At 42.2% G+C, this 26,038-nt stretch overlaps 1 protein-coding gene across 1 annotated transcript in view; it reads left to right on the top strand.

Annotated features, from left to right (window-relative positions):
• The window catches only part of smg1 (SMG1 nonsense mediated mRNA decay associated PI3K related kinase), a 73,478-nt gene that overhangs the window by 27,787 nt on the left and 19,653 nt on the right, over positions 1 to 26,038 (top strand). The window contains exons 29-54 of the mRNA XM_057861390.1: positions 4,490 to 4,735; positions 4,933 to 5,084; positions 5,187 to 5,322; positions 5,742 to 5,886; positions 5,987 to 6,125; positions 6,289 to 6,507; positions 6,637 to 6,817; positions 6,904 to 7,065; positions 10,173 to 10,396; positions 10,470 to 10,624; positions 10,725 to 10,947; positions 11,023 to 11,269; positions 13,383 to 13,612; positions 13,755 to 14,000; positions 14,097 to 14,235; positions 15,513 to 15,622; positions 17,370 to 17,588; positions 17,709 to 17,902; positions 18,219 to 18,391; positions 18,597 to 18,876; positions 18,980 to 19,249; positions 19,473 to 19,707; positions 21,075 to 21,286; positions 22,157 to 22,313; positions 23,617 to 23,806; positions 25,479 to 25,753. Of these exons, the coding sequence (XP_057717373.1) occupies positions 4,490 to 4,735; positions 4,933 to 5,084; positions 5,187 to 5,322; positions 5,742 to 5,886; positions 5,987 to 6,125; positions 6,289 to 6,507; positions 6,637 to 6,817; positions 6,904 to 7,065; positions 10,173 to 10,396; positions 10,470 to 10,624; positions 10,725 to 10,947; positions 11,023 to 11,269; positions 13,383 to 13,612; positions 13,755 to 14,000; positions 14,097 to 14,235; positions 15,513 to 15,622; positions 17,370 to 17,588; positions 17,709 to 17,902; positions 18,219 to 18,391; positions 18,597 to 18,876; positions 18,980 to 19,249; positions 19,473 to 19,707; positions 21,075 to 21,286; positions 22,157 to 22,313; positions 23,617 to 23,806; positions 25,479 to 25,753 (5,159 nt within the window). The remainder of the gene's footprint in view (positions 1 to 4,489; positions 4,736 to 4,932; positions 5,085 to 5,186; positions 5,323 to 5,741; positions 5,887 to 5,986; positions 6,126 to 6,288; positions 6,508 to 6,636; positions 6,818 to 6,903; positions 7,066 to 10,172; positions 10,397 to 10,469; positions 10,625 to 10,724; positions 10,948 to 11,022; positions 11,270 to 13,382; positions 13,613 to 13,754; positions 14,001 to 14,096; positions 14,236 to 15,512; positions 15,623 to 17,369; positions 17,589 to 17,708; positions 17,903 to 18,218; positions 18,392 to 18,596; positions 18,877 to 18,979; positions 19,250 to 19,472; positions 19,708 to 21,074; positions 21,287 to 22,156; positions 22,314 to 23,616; positions 23,807 to 25,478; positions 25,754 to 26,038) is intronic.

Here is a 26,038-nt window from a genome sequence, read left to right as displayed (position 1 = left end):
AACGGGCCAGATTCCGGGGGAGATGACTTGTTCCGCCGTTTCTCCCCTTCCCGGACAAACATTTTCTGTGGGACGGTAACCTGGGCGTTTAGAGGCATGGCATTGGTGGATACCCTCTTGTTCTCAAGTTCGACAGCCAAACACTTGAAGACCTGGTTGTGGCGCCAGGTGTATCTTCCTTGGGTCAGGCCGGCTTTGCAACCCACCAAGATGTGTTTGAGGGTTGCTGAGGCTGCACATTGGTGACAGGCTGGGTCCTCTCCATACCAAAGATGAAGGTTGGTTGGAGAAGGCAGAACATCATATGTGGCTCTTATGATGAAGCTCAACCTGCTAGACTCCATGCTCCACAGCTCGTTCCAGGTGATTTTCCTCCTCTCCACACCCTCCCACTTCATCCAGCGGCCTTGCTGAGCTTGGGAGACTGCTTTGGCACACCTAGCTGCTTCCTCCTGGTGGCGCACCTCCTCCACTACCATGTGCCGCCGTTCGGTTGGAGTAGCCTTTTGCCATGTGGGTGTTGTTGCTTCCAATCCAAGGCCCCCTCTGCCATGTTGGACGTGCCCCACTATATCCCGGTGTCTGAGGGCGGTCTTTGCAAATGCGACTGCTGCAGATGGCTTACATTTCCTCCCCGTTGCTTGGGTTGGAGCAGCACCTCTGACGAATGGATCTCGGGATTCTGTGAGGGTCATCTCCAGCCTTGCTTTGGCACATTTGTACTCCTCCACTATGCTTGAGATTGGTAGGGAGAGGGCTCCGTTGCCATACAGGCCAATGCTACTAAGGCATTTTGGCAGTCCAAGCCACTTCCTCACCTGTGCATTCACCAGTCTCTCTAGTCGATTGGCGTGGGATAAGGTGACCTCGTAGACGGAGATTGGCCACATAAGACGGGGCAGCAGTCCAAACTGAAAGCACCACAGCTTTAATTTCCCCGGGAGAGCAGTGTTGTTAATCTGCTTGAGGCCCGTGATGGTATCCTGCCTGAGTTGTTCCACCTGCTTCGAGTCTTTAAGTTCTGCACTATACCAGCGGCCAAGGCTTTTGATTGGCTTCTCCAGAACTGTTGGTATTGGCTCGCCGTTGACGTGGAACCTCTCATTTGCAAGCTGACCTTTGACAATGGAGATACTGCGAGATTTGCTGGGTTTTATCTCCATTCGTGCCCATTTGATGTTTCCTTGGAGTTTATCCAGCAGTCGCTTGGTGCATGCGCTTGTTGTTGTAATTGTCGTCATGTCGTCCATGTACGCCCTGATTGGAGGAAGGCGCAGCCCGCTCTTCAAACGCTCCCCTCCAACCACCCACCGCGATGCGCGAATGATGAGCTCCATTGCCATGGTAAACGCCAGTGGGGAGATGGTGCAGCCCGCCATTATGCCTGTCTCCAGGTGCTGCCAGGCAGTTGTACTAGCCTGTGTTGTGACACAGAACTGGAGGTCCTGGAAGTAGGCTTTGACCAGCCTGGTGATGTCCTCTGGGACTTGGAAGAAGTTGAACGCGGTCCACAAAAACTCATGAGGCACCGACCCGAAGGCATTGGCAAGATCTAAAAAAAACACATGCAGATCTTTCTTCTCCTTCTTGGCCGTCTGTACTTGGTGCCAGATGACATTTGTGTGTTCCATACATCCTGAGAAACCACTTAACCCTGCCTTCTGCACTGAGGTGTCAACAAAGTTGTTCTTCTGCAGGAATGCTGAGAGCCTCTGGGCCACAACACTGAAGAAAATCTTTCCTTCCACATTCAGAAGACTGATCTGGCGGAGTTGGTTGATGGTTGAGGAGTTCTTCTCTTTAGGAATCAGGATCCCTCCTGCCCTTCGCCATGCCTTTGGTATGCTTCCTTTCTCCCATGCCACTTTCATCAGCTTCCAGAGGTACTTCAAGACACCCGGCGTGTTCTTATAGAGCCTATATGGGCCCAGGGGCTGAGGCTGTTCTTGCCCGCTTCACTGTGCTCTCAACTTCACTCCATGTAGGGGGCCTTGTTTCCATCTGGTGCTCAGGTGGCTGGATTGGTGGCATGTCATCCGGAATGCTGACTGGCACACGCCTCTCTTTGTCCGAGTAGGTCTTCCTCAGGTGCTCCTCTAGTTCCCCTATGGGTGCTTTGAGGGGCCCAGTTTTCTCCTTGACAAAGAGGTCTTTAGCGAACTTGTAGGGATCTCTGTAGAAGGCAGTCCTCGTTCGTTCCTTCTTCTTATGTTGCTTTCTCAAGCATTCTGCACGGCGCAGTGTTGCCAGGCGCTGCTTGATGTCACCCTGCAGTGCTTCAATTCCTTTTCTTTCCCCTTCTGTTGCCTTCTTCCACTGTTTCCTCAGGCACCTTCTTTCCTTCACCAGTCTCTCGATCTCCTGCTGCCTCCTGGACTTCAGATGGGCTGATGACTCCTTCTGTGTCCTCTGGTTCTGCCTTTTCACCCCAAACCTCTCTGCTCCATAGCTGTAGATCACATCTCCGATCCTGTCCAGCTTTCTTCCCACGCACCCCTTCAGACCTTCTAATAGATGGACAAGGTCTGTGTCTGTGGATTCCCACTCCTGTTTCTGGCAGGATTTAGGCCACAATATCTGAGGCTTACGTCCATCCATCTTCCTCTCTACTGCAGTCTGTGGCTGAGTGGGCTCTGGACCGAGGTCCGTTGATGGATCGGTGCTTGGTTGGGCTTCGTATGGGGTTCTGATGCCCTGTGAACTGTGGTGAGTATCCTGCCACTGGGCTTCACTCGACTGATTTGCCCTACCTCTAAGGAAGTAGTGGTCAATGCGAGGCCCCTCGCTTCGCTCTCTCAAGCACTTTTTCCTACCCTGATGGATCTTTAGCCCCTTTTCTGATGTTATCTTTTTCCAGCCACAGATGCAGCTTTGTACCTTATGTCCTGCCAGTGCTGTTGCTCCTTCAACTTCCATGCTGATCATTTCATTCATTGTCGTTTCCGTTGCAAAGTCCGTAGCCGTGTGGTCCGCCGATGAGTCTTCTTCCACCCCTGCTCTCGCAGACTCAAGGGGTATTTTTCCTTTAGAACTTTTCGTAGCAAATCGTTGGGTGGATCCAAATCACTGTAAGGTGAAAGGCTCCTGCCAGCATGGGTAGCTAGCCCATGCCAGCCCCGTTGGGGTCTATTTCCCTCCTGTCAGCAGTCTCTCCAGGCTGTCACCAGGTCTTTCCCAGGTTGTCATCTGCCCTTTCGCAGCGGTCACTGGTTTTGACACCAGATATCAGACTTCTTAATAGGACTAGTTGTTATAGATCCCAAAGTAAATTAATCAGCACAGCAGTTGAGGTCCTCTTGGGTGGGGTGGACTTAGTCACTGACTGAGCGGTGCCACCAGCTCGACACATCATCAGTTGTGTGCCCCAGCTTCATCAGGTGTTTCGGCCACTTAACACAATACACCCTCTGCTGGGGTTGGCCCACCACAGGCTGATCAGACCTGGGTGAGTGTCAAGCGGTGGCACCGCACGGTCACTTGGCAGCCCATGTTGCGTCCCTGCGTTTCAGCCACAGCCAGTGACTGCTCCGCTCTGCTGCAGTGGCAAGTTCTTTGATTGCCTTCCGTTGGGCCTGCCCTCTGATCCCCACCTCCTTCAGGAGCTTTGTGGTGGACCTTGCTACAAAGCCTCTGCAGCCGACCTCCACTGGCCACACCTTCACGTTCCAGCCCCGCCCCTCTGCTTCAGCTGCTAAGTTGGCATACCGCAGCCTCTTCCGTTCAAATGCCTCATCGATGGCATCCTCCCACGGGACAGTCAGCTCAACGATGAAAACATGCCGGCAGGCATAACATTTCAATCTAAAAAGGACTAGGTCCAGATGGCTGGCAAGATGTGCTGAGGCAACAGTGACATTGGAATTCAACCTAAATTAGTTGTGATTGTATATAGAAAAATCCCAAATTTGCTTTTGTTGAATAAAATTACGATGATTCTGCATGCTTTCCTCAAGCATTAAGTTTCTGATGTGAAAATTGAGTGATTTATTAGCTGTTGAAAACTTATGTCAAAGTTGTACTAAATTAAAAAAAAATGAAGTCAGTATTTCGTGAAAAACGTATATGATAGGTTAAATATTGCTATTGATCCTGAAAATGTAGGTTATTATCTCTGCTTTAGGTGATTTTTGTGCATCTAGCGTAAACTCGGAGAAATTTATAGCCATTTTAAGTTTTGTTATACTTACGATATATAGAAAATGATTTAGCGAGATTTATTTTGGAACGACTTTTAATTTTTTGATGCCACTGCTAATGGAGACCCATATACGGCTAATGGAGGTGTTTGTTTTTGTTTTAGGTCGCTAGCGGCTTTGGTTGTTAAAAAAAAAAAAAAAAATTGAATTTTAAGTTTTTGAAATTAGGCCCCCTATGGAGCGGCCTCTCGTCCCGTCAACCGATACTGAAGTCTGACTGAAGATAAATTCCATCAGAAATTGATCGACTCACACCAATAGAAAACCTGTTTGTTTTCTTCAACCTCTTCTAGGTTCTTCTCCTACTACAGATGCCCACCTCATGGAGCTTTGTTTGACAACTGTAAAATTTGCTCGAAAGAAAGGAAACATTGCCCTGGCGTCCCGCTTGCTCAGCCAGTGTTGCGATGGAACCCAAGACGAGGAGCAAGATGACCAATTGATAAAGTCCTTCCGGCGCCTCACTGTGGAGGGCACGCTGGGAGAGAAGTGGGGGCCAGAGCTACAGATAGAAAAAGCCAAAGTAGTGAGAACTTCAGGTGAGGACCGGAGTCTGTGATGGTTCAACTCAAGCTAAATATGAATAGTTGCACTTGTGTATTTTTTCTACAACTTAAACACAATAATTTAGTAAAAGCGTGTGGTTTTTCACAAATTACTTTAATTACTTAGTTCAAACGGAACCAGATTATACTTTAACAGCACCAGAACTGTTATTTGTCAATCAATTCCACAGGCCAGTCCATGACAGCCATGGAAATGCTGAGCAGGGCGGCTCTGTCATATTGCTATGTGGGAAAGAATGAAGGCGCTGCCTGTCGGTCACTGCTCACACTCTGCAAATGGCTGTTAGCTGACTGGAAGGACATGATACCCCAGCTTAAACAAGTACTTTTTATGGTCCTACTTGATTTCATTTTGTAAAAAAAAAAAGAAAAAAAAGTTTTTTTTGTACATCCTAGCTATGTGTTTTGTGCCATTTTGCTCAAGGTTGTAAAGCTGGCAGGAGCAGCAAATTCATCCAATGCTTTGAGCAGCATGTCACCTTTGTGTCAGAACATTTCTTCTCTGCTGGAGCTTCCTCTTGTGGAACAAAGCATTCCCCATATCACCACTGAAACATCAGGTAATTTAGATTACAGTGCATCCATACATTTACTTATGGAGTCCCACTGTAGGGCATTGTCTTTGTAAAAACACTACTGGAAGAGGAAGATAAACCCTGTTATGGCAACCTATTTAGTTTTTGTATTGTTTTTGGATTGACTGTTGACATAATGTGTCAACTTTGACAAGGCAAGCATCAACAACCCATAGTGGGAAATTTTACTGTAAATACTTTTTTGTGTTGTATTTTAATGACTAAACATTTTGTTGTGATCCACCTGAACATGAAATTAGGTGTAACAACATGCCACAACAAAACATGGATGCAGAAGTTTTAGCAGGCAGCATTCTTATGGCCAGTGTGCAAATAAGCATCGTTTAATGAGGATAACAAGAATGAGGTCTTAGAATAGCCAAAAATGTCTGATTTCTACGCAGTGAGTGTTGGTGTTGGGGAGCCAGACTTTGTTCTTGGCCAACTGTACCAGCTTTCCACCAGCCTCGCTCCTGAGGTAGCAAAATCCTGGGCAGCATTGGCTAGCTGGGCATACCGCTGGGGTAGGAAGGTTGTTGATAATGCCAGGTTAGTGGATGCAGCCAAATATTTGTTTTTATTTTTTTGTTCAATATGTTATGATTACACTGGCAGACCAACCTCACACTGCGAATGTATTTCTCTCTAGCCAAGGTGAGGGGTTGCCTCTTCTATCCGGAGAAAAGAAGGATATTGAGGAGCTTTTACCTCCTTCTACAAGTGAAGAAGACAAAGAAACCATTTTTAGCATTCTCGGTCAAGCCATGTGTCGACCAACTGGCATACAGGTAGAGTTGAATTGCTTCTAACCCTGACAGATTGGGTTATGTTTAACAAAGCCATCATTTATCGCAGTATTCACAACTTTAAAATCTTTATTTATATCTCATAGATCGTAATGTAATGTAATGTAATGTAGATTGTCCTAATTCTACACGCGCTTTGCTTTAGGATGAAGATATGGCGCTCCAGCAGGAAGATGATGAGGATGACATGGTGGATTTAATATGGCGACAGCTGATCGCTTCATGCCCCTGGTTGGCAGAGGCTGGCCAACCAGTTGCAGATGGGCTTATTCGTGTTTGGAGACGTGTGGTAGACCGAATATTTGGGCTCTACCGAATATCTTGCCAAGCATATTTTACCTTTTTGAAGCTCAATGCAGGCCAGGTAAGACTTGGGAAAATCTGCATGTTTCAAGTGTTCAAACACTGGGGCTATACATAGGTCTAATGAATGTAGTTAATGTAAAAAAAGACACGTTTTTAATATACTGTATATAATCATTATTGCCAACAGGTCCCTATTGATGAAGACGACCCCAAACTCCTGCTTTCCTGTCATAACAGCAAACAAAGTAATGACGATGTGATTGTCATGGCAACCCTCCGTCTTCTCCGTTTGTTGGTCAAGCATGCTGGGGAACTGAGGGAGGGGCTTGAGCTAGGTTTAGCCTCAACGCCGACAGCACCCTGGAGAGGTATGCCAAACATTGTAATCAGTTTTATGTTTTTCTTTTCTGTTCAATATAATGGTGTTTACGAGTTTTCTGATTATTTCTCTCAGGTATCACTCCGCAGCTTTTTTCACGTCTCAATCATCCAGAAGCATACATACGACAAAGCATATGCAGCCTGCTCTGCCGAGTAGCCCAGGACTCCCCGCATCTCATCCTATACCCTGCAATCGTGGGGTCACTCTCACTTGGAGGAGAAGCTCAAAGTGCCGGTAAAGTTTTTGTGTATTGCTCATAGGTCATTATAGTTACAGTGGTATGAAAAAGTATCTGAACCTTTTGGAATTTCTCACATTTCTGCATAAAATCACCATCAAATGCGATCTGATCTTTGTCAAAATCACACGCATGAAAAAACAATGTCTGCTTTAACTAAAACCTCCCAAACATTTTTAGGTTTTCATATTTTAATGAGGATAGTATGCAAACAATGACAGAAGGGGGAAAAATAAGTAAGTGAACCATCACATTTAATACTTTGGCAGCAATAACTTCAACCAGACGCTTCCTGTAGCTCCAGATCAGTCTGGCACATCGATCTGGACTAATCTTGGCCCATTCTTCTCTACAAAACTGCTGTACTTCAGTCAGATTCCTGGGATGTCTGGCATGAATCGCTGTCTTTAGGTCATGCCACAAGCATCTCAGTGGGGTTCAAGTCTGGACTTTGACTTGGCCACTCCAGAACGTGTAATTTGTTTTTCTGAAACCATTCTGAAGTTGATTTACTGCTGTGTTTTGGATCATTGCCTTGTTGCAGAATCCATCCTCTTTTTAGCTTCAACTGTCTCACAGACGGCCTCAGGTTTTCCTTAAAAACATCCTGATAAACTTTTGAATTCATTCTTCCATTAATGATTGCAAGTTCCATTAATGATTGCAAGTTGTCCAGACACTGAGGCAGCAAAACCGCCCCAAATCATGATGCTCCCTCCACCATGCTTCACAGTGGGGATGAGGTGTTAATGTTGGTGAGCTGTTCCATTTTTCCTCCACACATGACGCTGTGTGTTACTCCCAAACAATTCAACTTTGGTTTGATCTGTCCACAAAATATTTTGCCAAAACTTCCTTGGAGTGTCCAAGTGCCCTTTTGCGATATTAAACGAGCAACAATGTTTTTTTTAAAGACAGCAGTGGCTTCCTCTGTGGAGTCCTCCCATGAACACCATACTTGGCCGTAGTTTTACATATAGTTGATATTTGCACAGAGATGTTGGACTGTGTGCCAGTGATTTCTGTAAGTCTTTAGCACTACGGTTCTTTTTTACCTCTCTGAGTATTATGCGCTGAACTCTTGGTGTCATCTTTGGTGGACAGCCACTCCTTGGGAGAGGAGCAACAGTGCCAAACTCTCTCCATTTGTAGACAACTTCTCTGTCGATTGACGGACATCCAGACTTTTAGAGATGGTTTTGTATCCTCAAAGCTTTATACAAATCAACAATCCTCGATCGCAGGTCTTCAGACAGCTCTTTTGACCGAGCCATGATGCACATCAAACAATGCTTCTCATCAAGACAATTCTTACCAGGTGTGTGTTTTATAGTGGGCAGGTCAGCTTTAAACCACTCATCAGTGATTAGACACACACCTGACTTAAATTGTTTGGTGAAAATTGGTTTCAATTGCTCTTTGTCTGCGGAGTGTTAACTTACTTATTTTTCCACCCTCTGTCACTGGTTACATGCTATCCTCATTAAATTATGAAAACCTATCATTTTTGGGTGGTTTTAGTTAGGGCTGTCCCAAACGACTAATTTTCTCCCGATTAGTCAGCCGACGATTTTTACGATTAGTCGACTAATCTATTTTAAAAAAAAAAAAATTTTTTTTTTTTTTTTACTAATTTAGCAATGAAATTTTTGTTGACGCTTATCAATTCACAAAAAAATATTGGAACACTTAAATTATTTATTAAAGTACAAATAAACACGTAAATAACAATAATAAATCACAAATAAACAATGAGTTCAAATGCTGGTAGAATTAACTAGTGCAAAACAATGGAATGTAAACAGATTCAGAACACTGACTTCGCCTTTCCAACATGATTCAAAACAATTCTTAAAAAAACACTTAGCCTTAATATTATAATATAGTACTATATATAATAGTTTTATAATAATTATAATAATTATTCATTGCCAATCAGATTTTTCATAAAGGTGTCATTTTAAAGGTATTCTTAGTGTAGAATCTAAATTCTGAAGTATGCGGGATTAACTCCTGAAATCGTTATTTATATGACGAACATGACATGCTTTTATTTTGAAATGTTCACCGGAAGTACGTTCGCTAAACCGCTAACCGGAAGTACGTTCGCTAAACCGCTAACTTCAGCTTTACACTCCGCAAAAAAAGCACTTTTTGTCATTGCATGTGTTAATAATAGATTTTTTTTTGCCATTTTTTTCGTTTGCAAATGCTGTTAACCAGCGATTTTTCATGTTTAAAATATCACCTTTTAACCGCAAGTTTGCTTTCACGAGACGACTGCCAGTGTTTCATAGCAGGCTAAAGTACCGGTAGGTTGCCTTTTCCCCCCCATTCACTTCAGTGTAGCAATGCTAACGTTACAGTGTTTAACATAGATGTGTTTTCTTATTTTATATGTCTGAACTTTAATTCTACAGCGTGTTGATAAGAGAAAGGAGTCTTGCATGCCATCAGCACGCACGCACCAATGTATGCACGCACGCACGCGCGCAGCAATAAAAGGCAGCCGTGAAAATTACCGCCCTCATTTTTATTTGCCTCGCGATAAATGGACTCATTGCATATCGCGACAGGCTTAGCAACTTCAATAAAACATGTCGTTAGTTAGTTAGATGGACTTACAAACTGGGCGACGGCGCTTGAGGTGTTTATTCACGGCCGACGTGCAGCCAAGCTTGGCATAGAAGAGACAAGACAGAAAGAGTGTACCTTCCTTTGTTTCTTTGAAATAAGTCAATGTTTTGGACACTCTGGTGCGCTTTTTTTGGCTTTGTGCCGCTTTCCCCGCTTGCATACAGAGCGGTCCGACATTCTGAACTTTCCACGCATATATTTTTTTTAACCCTTTATTAACCGTCGACGGGATGTTGCGCTCGTCGACGGATTTACGTCATCGATGACGTCGACAATGTCGACTAGTCGGGACAGCTCTAGTTTTAGTTAAAGCAGACTCCGTTTTTACATCTGTCTGATTTTGACAAAGATCAGATCACATTTGATGGTGATTTTATGCAGAAATGTGAGAAATTCCAAAAGGTTCAAAGTCCCTGACAAAAGTCTTGTCACTTATCCATTTTGTAAAAACTGCTAATTCTGGCAGGGAGCAAACTGCCCTCAGCTCTGCCCACTTTTTTGGGGAGCATCCAAGGAGAGGGCCTTGGTGAGCAAGAGGAGGAAGAGGAGCAGCCTGAGGGTGGCGACAAAGGCGACATTTCAGAAGAACTGCCAACATTCTGCTCCAGTCAAGACCAAGCCATGATGCAGGATTGTTACAGCAAGATAGTGGAAAAGCTGTCTTTAGCAAACCCTACCATGGTGCTTCAGGTAATTACATTAATGTTGATACAATTGGGATAATGTCTCATTGAGGTCCTAACCAGTAGTGTATGGTGACCAGGTCCAGCAGTTGGTCGGTGAGCTGCGTAGGGTGACGTTACTCTGGGATGAATTGTGGTTGGGCGTGTTGCAGCAGCAACACATGCATGTCCTGCGTCGGATCCAGCAATTGGAGGATGAGGTCAAGAGGGTTCAAAACAATAACACACTCCGCAGGTTAGATGTGTTTAACATCTGCCAAGCACATCACCATTTATACTGTGTTTTGTAATGATACATAAAGCCTAATTAATCTTTTTCCTCCTTTGTGCATCAGGGATGAGAAGATAGCAATAATGCGTGAGAAGCACTCTGCTTTGATGCGGCCTGTGGTATTTGCTCTGGAACATGTTTGTAGTATCACATCGGCCCCAGCAGAGACACCACATGAGACCTGGTTCCAGCAAACCTATGGTGAGGCCATAAAGTCTGCCCTCGAAAGACTGCGAAACCCTCACAATCCTGCCAACCCTGCCAGCAGCTGGCTGCCATTCAAACAGGTGTGTATAATTTACTGGGGGAAAAAATTTCTTTGCATTTCAAGAATGGATTTATCTGAATTTTGTTTGTTTCAGATTATGTTGAGCCTGCAGCAGCGTGCTCAAAAACGAGCCAGCTATCTCCTTCACTTGGATGAGATCAGTCCACACCTGGCATCTATGAAGGCAACAGAGATGGCTCTGCCTGGAGTGGTGTCTGCATCAGACACGGTCACCATTCAGAGCATTGGCAAATCCATTACTATTCTCCCTACCAAGACTAAGCCAAAGAAGATCTTCTTCCAGGGCTCTGATGGACAGACCTACCCATATCTTTTCAAAGGTAAAGACCAGTTTGTTTTTTTCCTCTTAAGTCTATAACAGCATGAGTGAAAAAAAGTGAAATGGTTGCTGACAGGTGAGGTCAGTGTTAATGTTATGTCTATTATATGTGTCAATCAAAATATGATCATCTTAGAATGACATACAGTCCCTGACAAAAGTCTTGTCACTTATCCATTTTGTAGAAACAATTGCTAATAACCTGACTTTTAATTATTCAATTGGTTTCAGAAATGGCTCATATGAAAGCTAAGACCCTCCCAAATGATGTTGAATGTACAAAAATATATTTGTTTCACTGAAAAAAGATTTATCATTTGATGAAGACATAAAGGTCAAATTTTGGCAAGACAAAAGTTTTGTCGCCTAAAGAAAGTAGTGTGAAAATTGAACAAAAAATGTACTTCAAATACCAAAATATGTTACATAACATAAGCGAATTAAGTAGTGGTGCTGTGAGATCCAAATTTAATATTTTGTATAACTTCTATGGGCTTGAAGGACTGCATCCATGCAGTTCGGCAAGGATTCATACAATTTATTGATGAAGTCATCAGGAACATCAAAGCAGTCTTGCATGCCTCCCAGAGTTAATAAACATTCTTGGATTTCGTCTTCCATGATTCCTCTTCCATCCTGTTCCTGTCTGGTGACTGGGCTGGGCAGTCCTGGAGGATCTTGATCTTCTTTGCCTTTAGGAGCTTTGAGGTAGAGATTGAAGTATGCGAAGGAGCACCATTCTGCTGCAGAATTTACCCCCTTTTATGGTTAGGAATGTAAGAGGCAGCTAAGATTTGTTGATATTTCAGACTATTTATCTCTCAGGGTGCAGAAAATTAAAAACCCGTGTGGCATTTGCCAAGGCCCACAGCCTGTGAAAAGGATGGACGCTGGAAAAGTGGCAAAAGGGGGAGTTTTCAGATGAATCTTCCATTGACAGTAGCCGCAAATATTGCAGGAGACCTACTGGAGCCCGCATGGATCCGAGATTCACTCAGAAAACTGAAGTTTGGTGGTTACATGATTACCGAAATCATGGTCTGGGGTTACATCCAGTATGGGGGTGTGCGAGAGATCTGCAGGGTGGAAGGCAACATGAATAGTCTGAAATATCAACAAATCTTAGCTGCCTCTTACATTCCTAACCATAAAAAGGGACAAAATCTGCAGCAGCATGGTGCTCCATCGCATACTTCAATCTCTACCTCAAAGTTCCTCAAGGCAAAGAAGATCAAGATCCTCCAAGGCTGGCCAGCCCAGTCACCAGACATGAGCATCATTGAGCATGTCTGGGGTAGGATGAAAGAGGAAGCATGGAAGACGAAACCCAAGAATGTTGATCAACTCTAGGAGGCATGCAAGACTGCTTTCTTTGATGTTCCTGATGACTTCATCAATAAATTGTATGAATCCTTGCCGAAGCCCATGGAAGTCGTACAAAATGTTATTTTTGGATCTCACATTCGCTTATGTTATGTAACATATTTTTTTGTATTTGAAGTACATTTTTTGTTCAATTTTCACACTACTTTCTGTAGGTGACAAAACTTTTGTCTTGCCAAAATTTGACCTTTATGTCTTCATTAAATGATACATCTTTTTTCAGTGAAACAAATATATTTTTGTACTTTAAACATCATTTGGGAGGGTCTTAGCTTTCATATGAGCCATTTCTGAAACCAATTGAATAATTAAAAGTCAGGTTATTAGCAATTGTTTCTACAAAATGGATAAGCGACAAGACTTTTGTCAGGGACTGTAGAGCCAGCTGGTGTAGTCATTTGTTTTGATGCTTCTGCGAATACGTGTCAGTTTGCTCAGTGCGTGTCGAACTGCAAGTTTACGGGCTCAAAGGAAAAAGCAGTCTGAATGGGCAGGCCCCCCCAAAAAAAAAAGAAAAAGAAGAAAAATCGGATTTGTGCATTAAGACATGCGGTAGTTACCTAGCCTAAAACGGGTGTCCAAACTTATTATTATTTTCCCCGCGAGGGCCGCTTCTAGGAGTCTTAAGTACAAACTTCATTTTCCAGTTAGCAAACCCTCATCAAAAACATTGCCGGGAGTAAGATAATTTTTCAAATGAAGTAACAAAGTGGTATCGTCCCATCTCTCAGGTCTCGAGGATTTACATTTGGACGAGCGCATTATGCAGTTCTTATCAATCGTAAACACCATGTTCACCAAGATCAACCAACAGGAGCAGCCACGTTTTCATGCGCGCCATTATTCTGTCACACCCCTTGGAACACGATCAGGACTGATCCAGTGGGTAGATGGAGCCACGCCCCTCTTCGGTCTATATAAACGCTGGCAGCAGAGGGAGGCTGTATTGCAAGCTCAGAAGGTAGCATACAAAAGTGTTTTACTATTATTGTATCCAGAACCGGGTCTCACTAAACATTTGTCGTTACCCATTGTAATTTTTTTTTAAATTTGTAATGTTTGATTGCATAATTGAATGCAATGTTCTTTCTTTTCTGATCTAGGCTCAAGACTCGTTCCAGCAGCAACCAGTGCCTCTTGTACCGCGCCCTAGTGAGCTCTATTACAGTCGCATTGGACCTGCCCTGAAAGCAGTTGGGCTCAGTCTGGATGTAACGCGGCGAGATTGGCCCCTCAGTGTCATGAAGGAGGTGCTTAAAGAATTAATGGAGGCTACACCTTCCAATTTACTGGCTAAGGAGTTGTGGTGTTCATGTACCACACCTAGTGAATGGTGGCGGGTTACTCAGGTAACCACAATTTTCTTATATTACGTATTATTAATATGCAACTATATATTTCATGGATGTACAGTATTACAATTGATTTTTTTTTAAATTCTTTAGTCTTACGCCAGATCCACTGCTGTCATGTCAATGGTGGGATACATAATTGGCCTTGGTGACAGACACCTTGACAATGTGCTCATTGACATGACCACTGGAGAGGTTGTACACATTGATTACAATGTGTGTTTTGAAAAAGGTAAGCACGTTTAATAATGTCAGTTCCATAGTTTGAGATTAATACTGCTTCAGGAGTAGAGCAGGGCGGTAAACCGAAAATTTACCGTCACCGAAATTCTTAACGATGACCGACGTAATTTTGACCATGTCGGTAAATTCGGTAAATTAATAAAACAAGAAAATATAGTATTTTCATCCCGCTTTGATTCTGTGTTGTTCGTCTATGTTCATTCCCCTTTAAGAAAGCAGTGAATGTGCTTACGTAGGGAGTCACGTGATCATCAGCAAGCCAATCAAACAAAAGCACGGTAAGCTAACGCTAGCAGCTAACGCTACAAGCAAAACGTGATGGAGTGTGGCTTAAGGGAGGTTCACCAAACTTTCAACCGACATTTAGTAGACTCTTGGTGGCATCCAGACGGGCTTTCACCCGCTGTCCTCCTTTGTTCTCACGATTTCCGGAGATTGTGCTTTCAGTGCTTTCTACTGGTAGCCAGGCTAACGCTAGCTAGCGGTTAACGCTACAAATGAACGTTATGGAGTCGGATAGCGGCTCTAACCTTGTCGAAACGGCTGAACTTAATGAGTGGATTGGGCACGGACTGCATCTAGCAATTACTATGTGGCGTTATTTTGTATCTGTCTGTGTGTGATTCCTCTGATAGCTTTTGTGATGGTAAAGCATTCAGCATAAAGTACAATCCAATGGCGAAACTTATAATGACCGAGAAATGGCCCCAGCTATTTTTATTGTACGTGCATTTATTAAAAAATGCACTGGGGGGAAAAAACCCTTAAACCATAAAGTAAACACTTGTATTTAATAATTATGTCACAGCAACCATTAACAATAAGTTGTCTTTTTGAAGTGTACTGTTCAAGCTGCAAGTCATTTGTGTTACAATTACATGTTTGCACAGGCATATTGATTTTGACAATGTACATTGTTCAAGTCATACACGCTGTTATAAATGTTCATACTTGAATTCTTATTGCTTACAATACATTTTTATAAACTTAATGTTTAGACTGCATGTACAGTTGTTAAATACAGTATATCAAATTGAATGCTGGTAAATAAATCAACAAGAAATAGTTAATCTGTATTTCATGCATTGATTCAGATTTTCAAATTATATAACAGTCCGCTTGGGCGAATTTATCGTCATTTATCGTTATCGAGATAAATCTGCTCAATTTATCGTGATACATGTTTAAGGCCATATCGCCCAGCCCTATTCAGGAGACAAATTGCGAACATCACTAAACTGACTGTCCTTTTTTGCCCTGTGTTAGGGAAGAGTTTACGAGTCCCAGAGAAGGTACCTTTCAGGATGACACACAATATTGAGAGTGCACTGGGAGTTACAGGAGTGGAAGGCATCTTCAGGCTTTCCTGTGAACAGGTAAGTAATGTCAAATCTTGAAGCACGAAGTTCACGGTAAACGTTCGTACTCTTGCCTGTGAATGCGAAGATATAACTTTTGTGGCATGGTTAAAAAAGCCAAATCAACACTCAGCCTTTCACTATGTTAAATAATTGGATTTTCTGAGCAGAAATTGATCAAAGTAAAGCCACACACTTGATCTGACTTTGACTCCTAGCATATTCCTCCCAACTCGGGCTGTCCCAAACTATTTTTCTCCCAATTAGTCAGCAGACTTTTTTTCAACAATTAGTCGACTAAAGTTTTTGTTGACACTTATTAATTCACAAAACATTTTGGAATACTTAAATTCTTTATTAAAGTACAAATTAACACATAAATAACAATAATAAATCACAAATAAACAATGAGGTCAAATGCTGATAGCATTAACTAGTGCAAAAGAATGGAATGTAAACAGATTCAGAACACTGACTTCGCCTTTCCAACATGATTCAAAACAATTCTTAAAAAATATCTAGCATTAATATTATAGAATACTAATATATATAATACTATTATAATCATTGCAAATCATTCATTCATTCATTCATTTTCCATGCCGCTTTTCCTCACGAGGGTCGCAGTTTTTTCATAAAGTGTGTCATTCTAAAGCTATTCTTGGTGTAGAATCTGAATTCTGAAGAATGTGAGATTAACTCCAGAAATCGTTATTTGTATGATGAACATGACGTCCTTTTATTTTAAAATGTTCACTGGAAGTACATTCGCTAAACCGCTAACCGCAAGCTCTACACTCCGCAAAAAAGTGCACTTTTTTTCCTTTTTTTTTCTGTTTGCAAATGCTGTTTACCAGCGATTTTTCATGTTTGAAGTGTCACCTTTTAACTGCAAGTTTGCGTTTTGGAGAAGACTGCCAATATTTTATAGCAGGCTAAAGTGGTTAGCAGGTTGTCTTTTTTCCCTATTAGCCTCAATGTAGCAATGCTAACGTTTGCAGTGTTTGATATATAGATGTTTTTCCTTATTTTGTATGTCTGAACTTTAATTCTACGGCATGTTGATGACCAATAAACATCTATGACAGGAACTGGAGTCTCAAATGCCATCAACACACACGTGTACACGCACGCACGCACGCAGAGATCAAGCGCGGCCGTGCAAATTACCGCCCTCATTTGTATATACTGTGCGATAAATGGACTTATTGCATATTGCGACAGGCTTTGCAACTTTAATAAAAATGTCGTTAGTTAGATGGACTTACGATCTGCCAGCTTGTTGTCTCCTGTCATCTTCCAAAATACAACTGGGTGACGGCGCTTTAGGTGTTCATTCATGGCCGACGTGCAGCCTGATATGCGCGCTTGGCATGGAAGAGACAGGACACAATAGGGTATCCTCCTTTGTTTCAGTGAAATAAGTCAATGTTTTGGCCACTCTGGTGCACTTTTTTGGGCTAAGTACCACTTTACCCGCTTGCATACCGAGCATCTGCCATTCTCAACTTTCCACGCATATATTTTTTTAACCCTTCTTTAACCGTCGACGGGATGTCGTGCTCGTCGACACATTTACGTCATCGATGACGTCGACTACATCGACTAGTTGGGACAGTTCTACTCCCAAGTCTGCATCTCAACTTGCTGACTGGCTTTGACTGAATTGTCCAGCTGTAGTTCATACGCATTCAAGGTCTTCCACATAGTTGGAGATTAGAACATTGTCAATACGTTGTTTCTAAATAAGCTGTTCTTTTTATAGGTTATCCAAATGATGCGCCGAGGCAGAGAGACCCTCCTGACCCTGCTGGAAGCCTTTGTTTATGATCCCCTGGTGGATTGGACTGCTGGAGGGGAGGTGGGCTTTGCTGGTGCAGTGTATGGAGGAGGGGGCCAACAGGCTGACAGCAAACAGAGCAAACGAGAGATGGAGAGAGAAATCACACGATCTCTCTACTCTTCCCGCGTGGCAGAGATAAAGGTAAGGCCCAAAAGGACTTAAAGAAGTCGGTGTTAGAGTTGTTTTCTCATGGTTAGTCAAGATTTCTTTTATATGCATATAGTAGAACATGTTAGGGTTTACTGTATGTATTTTGTGAAGGTCAACTGGTTTAAGAATCGTGATGAAATGCTGGCTGTACTGCCACAAGTGGAAGAGGCTGTGGAAGAGTACTTGGTCCTCCAGGATCTTCTCTGTCAGGGAGAAAAACTCCAGGCCAAGCTGCAAGAAGAGTTGACCTTCCTGGAAGGAGCAGAGAACCATCCAGAGCATCAAATTGTCACTCTGGAGCAAAGGTATGAACGATACACAGCCGACCATCAAGTAGGGGGAAAAGGGCTTGGTTCTCACTCTTGTGTCTTCATTCAGAAGATGGAGATGGTTGTTACAAAGTGCCAGGGTGTCTTTGATTGATTATAAATTGCAGTGATAAATTAAAAATCCCACCCAAGACGACGCCAAGCTTTCCTGTAATAAATGGCAATTTCAAGACATGTTGATGGGAACAGTCAAAATGTTAACAACCGATCCCGTACTTCCATAATATACTCAAACTTGTGCATACCAGTCGTAATGCTACAACTGCAAACTCCCTTTCTTTTTCCCCTTTAGATACTCCGAACACACCCAGCTGCAATCCCGACAGAGGACTGTACAAGAGGCCATTCAAAGCAAGCTGGCTGACCTGGATCAGTGGATTTCCCAGTACCAAGCGGCATTTTCCAACCTGGAGACCACACAGCTTGCTGCTCTGCTGCAGGACATTAGTAGCCCCATAGATCTAGGTTAGGATAATCACATTTATTGTGCATGTGTTCATATTTTTACTATGTAAGTTGCTCAGGTTCACGCCTTAGGTTCGCCCTGGACTGGAGCCACTTACTCATTTACACAGAGTGGCAAACTTTAAATACAAATCGATTCAGAAGCATACTAAAAAAGTACAAATATGATTTATTAAATGTTAAATTACAATTCCCCTCCCACCAGGCCCTCCTAGCTACGTGCCAGCTACAGCCTTCTTGCAGAATGCAGGCCAGGCCCATCTGATTAGCCAGTGTGAGACCCTAGAGGCAGAGGTGAGCTCTTTGCTCCAGCAGCGCCGTGGAGCCCTTCGGATTTGCTTGGAACAGCTGCATAGCTATGCAACAGTTGCTTTGCTGTACCCACGTACCAACCTTTTGCGCCATCGAACCCACCAGTGGAAGGCCTGGTTAGAGGAAATGCTGAGAGTCATGACAGTAGAGCAATGCCAACATATCTACAGACAGTAAGCTGCGCACATCCATGAATTCGTTTGAACATTCACAAAGCATAACCTTTTAGATACCACCCCTGGATTTATAATACCTTTGGTGTCTTTTTCTGTGCAGATATGAGGTGCTGTTTGCCCCTCAGTCCAGTGCAACCTGCCAGTTCATGTCCAATTTGGAGTTGGCTCTTCAGCGCCAAGTGGCAGACACCAATGAGCGTGTGATGCACCAAGCTGAGCGACTAAAAGCTGAAGGCACAACTGCTGCTGCCTGTGAGGAGCAGCTGAAGGAAATCGAGCACTGTATTGGCGTCTTTTTGCGGGAAAATGGAGAGTCAGGCTCGCTCAGCCTTGCTGGGATCATCACCTCAGCCCTTTGCTCACTCTGCAGGTTCAAAGACTTGATATATTTCTAATAAAATTTTCAAGACATCTGTTAGAAGCCAGTTCATATTATATGTATTGAAAATTAGTCGTTATTGTATATTTTAAACTCCAATTGATTTATAGTCTTAAATCATTTAAAAAAACAAAGGACTTTGCAGAAAAAGACTTAACTTTTACTTTACCCTTCTGTAGAATGTAAGAAGATAATTACAAGTGTTTTTATTTAGGCGGAACCTAGTGATGGAGAGTGCAGCAGCCAGTGCTGGAGAGCAACTGGTAGATCTCATGTCCCGGGATGGAGCATGGTTCCTAGAGGAACTTTGCAGCATGATTGGAAACGTCAGTGCCTTGGCAACGCTGTTGCAGCGCTGCCCTCTCCTGCCGAATGATCTGGAACTCCCATCGCCCTCTGCCACGATCCAGGCAGTTTACCTGGCCAATTCTGTGTATACATGCTTGCAGGTAATGTCATCACTGATACAAGTGACTCACTGAAACACCTACTGTGGACTTGGTTTCGATGCCAGACATAATTAACTTACCGTAATTTTCAGACTATAAGCCACTACTTTTTTCTTCATTTTGAATCCTGCGGCTTATAGTCCAGTGCGACTTATTTGTTGATTTATTTGGGTTAATAGGTAACACTTTATTTGACAGCGGCGTCATAAGACCGTCATAATTATGACACTATCATGAACGTTACTGAATGCTTATGACAGATGTCATTAAGTGTCATCTGGCAAATTATGTCACAAACTCCATTTATGTCCAGCTTGGATCTTTTAAATCTATTCAAAAGTGAGTTAATTTGCCGGATAACACTAAATGACATCTGTTATGAGCATTCATTAATGCTCAGGATAGTGTCATGTCATAATTATGATTGTCTAATGACAGTCTTATGGTGCCACTGTCAAATAAAGTTTTACCAAATACCATAACTAGCAATTAATGAAACAACGGGACCAGTAACTGAAGGAATAATTATCACAGAACATGAATTTTGATATTACATCTGTAGCGCTGCAATGCATACTAGTAGGCATGTTGGACAACAACAGGTGGGAGCAGTGGTTGACTGTCTCACCCAAGGGAGCAGTAATGGCCAAATGAAGCTTCGCAGCCAAATGGTTCAAGGCTTCGTGGTGGTTCATTTGGTCTTATGACAAACACTTATAATACAGTGAGGACAGCTGCGGCTTATCGTCCAATGCGGCTTATCTATAAACAAATGCTAGTTTCGTGTCAAATTTGGTGGGTGGCGGTTTATAGTCAGGTGGGCCTTATAGTGCGAAAATTACAGCATTTATTGCTGTATGTAAAAATATTTTCACATAATTAAATAAGTATGGCAGCAAGCATCTCTGATTTTTAGAAACAATAGATAAAAATCTAAAAGGACTGCATAACACTTGAGTGTCCTTGCATTATTATGTTTCGATATGTAATTTCATGTCATGTTTGACTTGACTATGACTCAATTTTGCACTGAGTGTTTTCACTTGAATCAAAATTGCTGCATCGGCCTGATAAATTACAATGAGATTTTTTCCGAAAACCTTCAGCCCTATACAGTATTGTAAAGGGAAAAGTGACTTGCACCGAGGCGCAAAGAATTTCCCGCTTGATTTGCAGGCACCAAAATATATTTTGGTGCTATTGTGGCTAGTGTCAATCAAATTTCTCAGTTTGTTGGGAGGCTTGGTAATTTTAGTCACCCACAAACTAACCTGTTCTGTATGCTCAAGTTTTGTATAATGTAAAAAAGCAGATAAACATCCTTTAACTATTGCCTCAACTGAATTGTAACAATTTTTCTAACGCAGGAGCTGAACACCAACTTCCGTCAGATTATCTTTCCCGAGGCTTTGCGCTGTATGGTTAAAGGAGAGCCCACCCTGGAATCCATGTTGGCAGAGTTGGAGCAGCTTGTGGATCAGAGCTCCAATGGTCTTGGCTTGCAGGGCTTGGTTGACAGTCTATTGGCCACAACAGGTCTCGATCATGATGGTCACAACCAATGTCTGGACATCACAAGGTAAACAGCAATTATTAATGGGGTGAGATTTGTGCTACAATTACATGTAAATGGAAACTGGCGAACACTAAAGCGTGTTTCGAGAAGGCCTTGGTATTGCAACTTGAAGCGTATTGCTATATGATCCAATATGGCAAAGGCATATTGCAATACATGTTGCAATATACAGTTTGTTAGGCAATTGACAGAGGTCAGACTTTTTTTTTTTTTGCGGGTGAATGAAAAAAAAACTTTTTATGCCACTGCATATACTTTTTAAAAATTGTAGTTAGCTAGCAATAGCTCTGCCTATGTATTTGACGTTATAAACTGCAAAAAAAAAAAAAACGAGTTTAACATCTGGCGTGCCCAATTCAATAAAGAGCGTAGTATCCATTATCTGTTTAAGGCTTTCTTCAAACGAGAATGACGCATTAACATGACTTTGACCTGTCATTTGGTAAGCTGGCGTCTGTGGAAAAACATTGATGGTGAAAATAAAAGGATAATTATGAACTCCACAAAATTATATTCACGCAATATGCATGTTGGCACTTGATATTACAATATACAAATATGTCAACAATATTGCCTAACACGTATGTGCTTTGAGTGCACGAAAACCTGTTATTTTGCAAAAACCCGCGTTTAAATTTTGTGTAAAATGTTAGTGCGAAAAATAACATTTTACACATGATGTGAGCCCTTGCAAAAAAAAACATTTTGGTGCACCGAACATGTATTTCTGTATTCAAAATGATGTTGTGCTGTGTATTTCCCATTAAATATGCATAATTGTGGTACAAATACAAACAGCGTTTAGTTACAAATTGCAACTATTAAATCATGTACTGCGTGATATCATGTAATTTGTTTTGTTTATGCACTTAGAATGTTGCGTGCCCAGTACTCTGAGCTCATCCAGCCTCGCTGCATGGATGGGACTGGTCGAGACTCACCAAAGATGTCTGCAGGTCAAATGCTCTTGGTGGCCTTTGATGGAATGTTCACTCAATTAGAAGCTGCCTTTAGTCAGCTGACCGAAAAGGTTAGGCATACACTATAATTCTTATAATAGTCCATGCAACATATTCTATCTATCATATCATAATCTATCAGTAAGGGTAACTACTTTTTGACCAAATCCCCATTACACATAGTCAATCACAAAAAAATTACCAAATGCAAGCTCTTGAAATGTATGATATTGCAACATACAGTAACTATTGCCCAGATACTAACACTTAATGGTGCACAATGTAAGATTTGCACTTCAATTAGTCACGAAATGCCCATAATATTTCATCATGTTCAACATTTCAACAACTAAAGATACTTGTTTTTTGGAAATACTTCTAAAACAGATCTCAATGGTTAAGCAGAGATTTTCCAATTTTAAAAGACTATTTACGTGTCGCAAATGTGTTTTGCTTCCGTGTTCATCATCAGCCAGTCATGAGACCAATTTCCAGTCTTCTTCGGGTTGCCACAGCTCTGTACGCACCGTAAACTAAAGCTGCACCAACTTTAAAAAATAGGCTGAATTATGTCTACCACTCTAGCAAAAAAAAAAACATTGTTACAAATCTCAAAGAATTCAAGACAACAAGACAAGAAAAACAAAGGATATGCATTTAATCGGTGTGGTTGTTCTGCGTTATTTAGCATTTAAATCTATTGACCGGTGTTCTGCTGGTGCTACTTTATGTAGTATGCGGATCCATTGACTGCAGCAAACTTACACGTGCATATATTGAGTCTGTAATGAAAACAACAATGGATGGAGTAGTTAAATTGTCCTTGTTGTTGCTGTCAATGCATTACCAAATTATTGTATATATTTCTTTGCCAGTGTGCTTATATATTGAGAAAAGTAGCCCTTTTCACTTGGTCATGGTGACATAAAGTGACTTAGACCTCGTATCACTGCTCTTTTAATCGTCATTTCTACGTGTTTGCATTTTTGCATTGAAAACATCTCGCATGAAAATTAAAAAATAAGACATACTGTTCCTTCTGCAGAAGACTAGTTGCTTGCCACTCAAAATTCTTTTCCTGCATGTTCTCCAATGTGAAGCGGTATTCTGGCAACCCGAATGGGGAGGGCATTTATTGCTAGTCAGTATTTTGATCTAGCTGCAGTACCATTTTTGGCCATCAATCCTACATTGTGCACATTTAACAAATTTGGTAACAGTGAACTTGAATGTCTCCAGGTCTGTTGTTTGAAAGAGATTTGGCAACAGAGGTGGCTGTAATTTTGTCACACCATAAACTCCTCTTTTATTTGGGAAACAGTGTTATTTTTCCCGATGAAATATGACCCTTTTCTATCTTCTCTTTAACCTCAGCTGAGTTCCCTGGAAGTGCCATCAGCGTGGAGGAAAGTGGATGTCCTCAGAGAGGCACGTGTTGCGCAGCTGCACTTCTTTGACACCCTGGCTCAGCGTGAGCTGATGGATGAAGTTTTTTTCCTCAAGAGATTGCAAACCATCAGAGAGTTCTTCAGAATTTGCTCCTGTTTTGCTCAGACACTATCTGGTAAGATTTATTTACTACGAAAAAAGGTGATGGAAATGCACGAACAGTGAGGCAAATAAGTATTTAGTCAACCACCAATTGTGCAAGTTCTCCTACGTGAAAAGATTAAAGAGGCCTGTAATTGTCAACATAGGTAAACCTCAACCCTGAGAGACAGAATGTGGAAAAACAGAAAATCACATTGTTTGATTTTTAAAGAATTTATTACCAAATTAGAGTGGAAAATAAGTATTTGGTCACCTACAAACAAGCAAGATTTCTGGCTGTCAAAGAGGTCTAACTTCTTCTAACGAGGTCTAACAAGGCTCCACTCGTTACCTGTATTAATGGCAACTGTTTTAACTCATTATCGGTATAAAAGACACCTGTCCACAATCTCAGTCAGTCACACTCCAAACTCCACTATGACCAAGACCAAAGAGCTGCCGAAGGACACCAGAGACAAAATTGTAGACCTGCACCAGGCTGGGAAGACTGAATCTGCAATAGGTAAAACGCTTGGTGTAAAGAAATCAACTGTGGGAGCAATTATTAGAAAATGGAAGACATACAAGACCACTGATAATCTCCCTCGATCTGGGGCTCCATGCAAGATCTCACCCCGTGGCGTCAAATGATAACAAGAACGGTGAGCAAAAATCCCAGAACCACACGGGGGACCCAGTGAATGACCTACAGAGAGCTGGGACCACAGTAGCAAAGGCTACTATCAGTAACACAATACGCTGCCAGGTACTCAAATTCTGCACTGCCGGACGTGTCTCCCTCTGAAGAAAGTACATATCCAGGTCCGTCAGCGGTTTGCTAGAGAGCATTTGGATGATCCAGAAGAGGACTGGGAGAATGTGTTATGGTCAGACTTTTTGGTAGAAACACAGGTTCTCGTGTTTGGAGGAGAAAGAATACTGAATTGCATCCGAAGAAAACCATACCCACTGTGAAGCATGGGGGTGGAAACATCATGCTTTGGGGCTGCTTTTCTGCAAAGGGATCAGAACGACCGGTCTGTGTAAAGGAAAGAATGAATGGGGCCATGTATTGAGAGATTTTGGGTGAAAATCTTCCATCAGCAAGGGCATTGAAGATGAGACGTGGCTAGGTCTTTCAGCATGACAAACACACAGCCAGGGCAACAAAGGAGTGGCTTCGTAAGAAGCATTTCAAGGTCCTGGAGTGACCTAGCCACTCTCTAGATCTCAACCCCATAGAAAATCTGTGGAGGGAGTTGAAAGTCCGTGTTGCCCAACGACAGCCCCAAAACATCACTGCTCTAGAGGAGATCTGCATGGAGGAATGGGCCAAAATACCAGCAACAGTGTGTGAAAAGCTTGTGAAGAGTTGCAGAAAACGTTTGGCCTCCGTTATTGCCAACAAAGGGTGCATAACAAAGTATTGAGATGAACTTTTGGTATTGACCAAATACTTATTTTCCACCATGATTTGCAAATAAGTTCTTTAAAAATCAAACAATGTGATTTTCTGGGGTTTTTTCTACATTCTGTCTCACATGGTTGAGGTTTACCCATGTTGACAATTAGTCGTCTGTAATATTTTCAAGTGGGAGAACTTGCACAATTTGTGGTTGACTAAATACTTATTTGCCCCACTGTAGTCCTAAATGTCTGTCTGGTCAGTGACTAATTCTTTCTTTTTGGGAAACCTGTTTGTCAAGGGCCCCCTGCTGATGAACTGTTGACTTCAAATGGACCAGTTGGTTTAGGAAAACCGTTGTTCAGGCAGCCAAACGCTACTGGTTCGAGTGGGGCGATAATCAGTGAGGAACAATTAACACGGCCCATTAAGGCCTTTACGGCTGAATTTGTTTGGCAGATGCTCATAGGTCTGCCCAGCCAAGCTCTTGGGTTGGCCCTCTGCAGCACCCTGTCTGCTCTTAATTTGGATGTCGTTGCCCAGGTTGAGGCAAAAGATTTCGGGGCAGAGAGCAAGGTACAAATTTTTTTGCATACCGTTATGGTGAGAGTGTGGCACATACTCTCTTCGATATTGAACCTTTCCACAATATTCTAATTTTCTGAAATAGGGTTTGATCACTAATGGTCAAAATAAAATAAAAAAAACATTGGAAATACTTCAGTTTGTATATAATGAGTTTCACTTTTTCAATGGAAATACTGAAATACTTTTTCATAATATTCAATTTTTTTTTATTTGTACCTCTATAGGTGGTAACCGGTGTAACATTTGCAGTACTTGTTCTATTTGTCACAATAT

This window comes from Corythoichthys intestinalis, chromosome 16 (assembly GCF_030265065.1).
Source record: "Corythoichthys intestinalis isolate RoL2023-P3 chromosome 16, ASM3026506v1, whole genome shotgun sequence".
Lineage (NCBI taxonomy): Eukaryota > Metazoa > Chordata > Actinopteri > Syngnathiformes > Syngnathidae > Corythoichthys > Corythoichthys intestinalis.
Note: the sequence above shows the minus strand (reverse complement) of the source record. Positions and strands in the feature narration are given on the sequence as shown.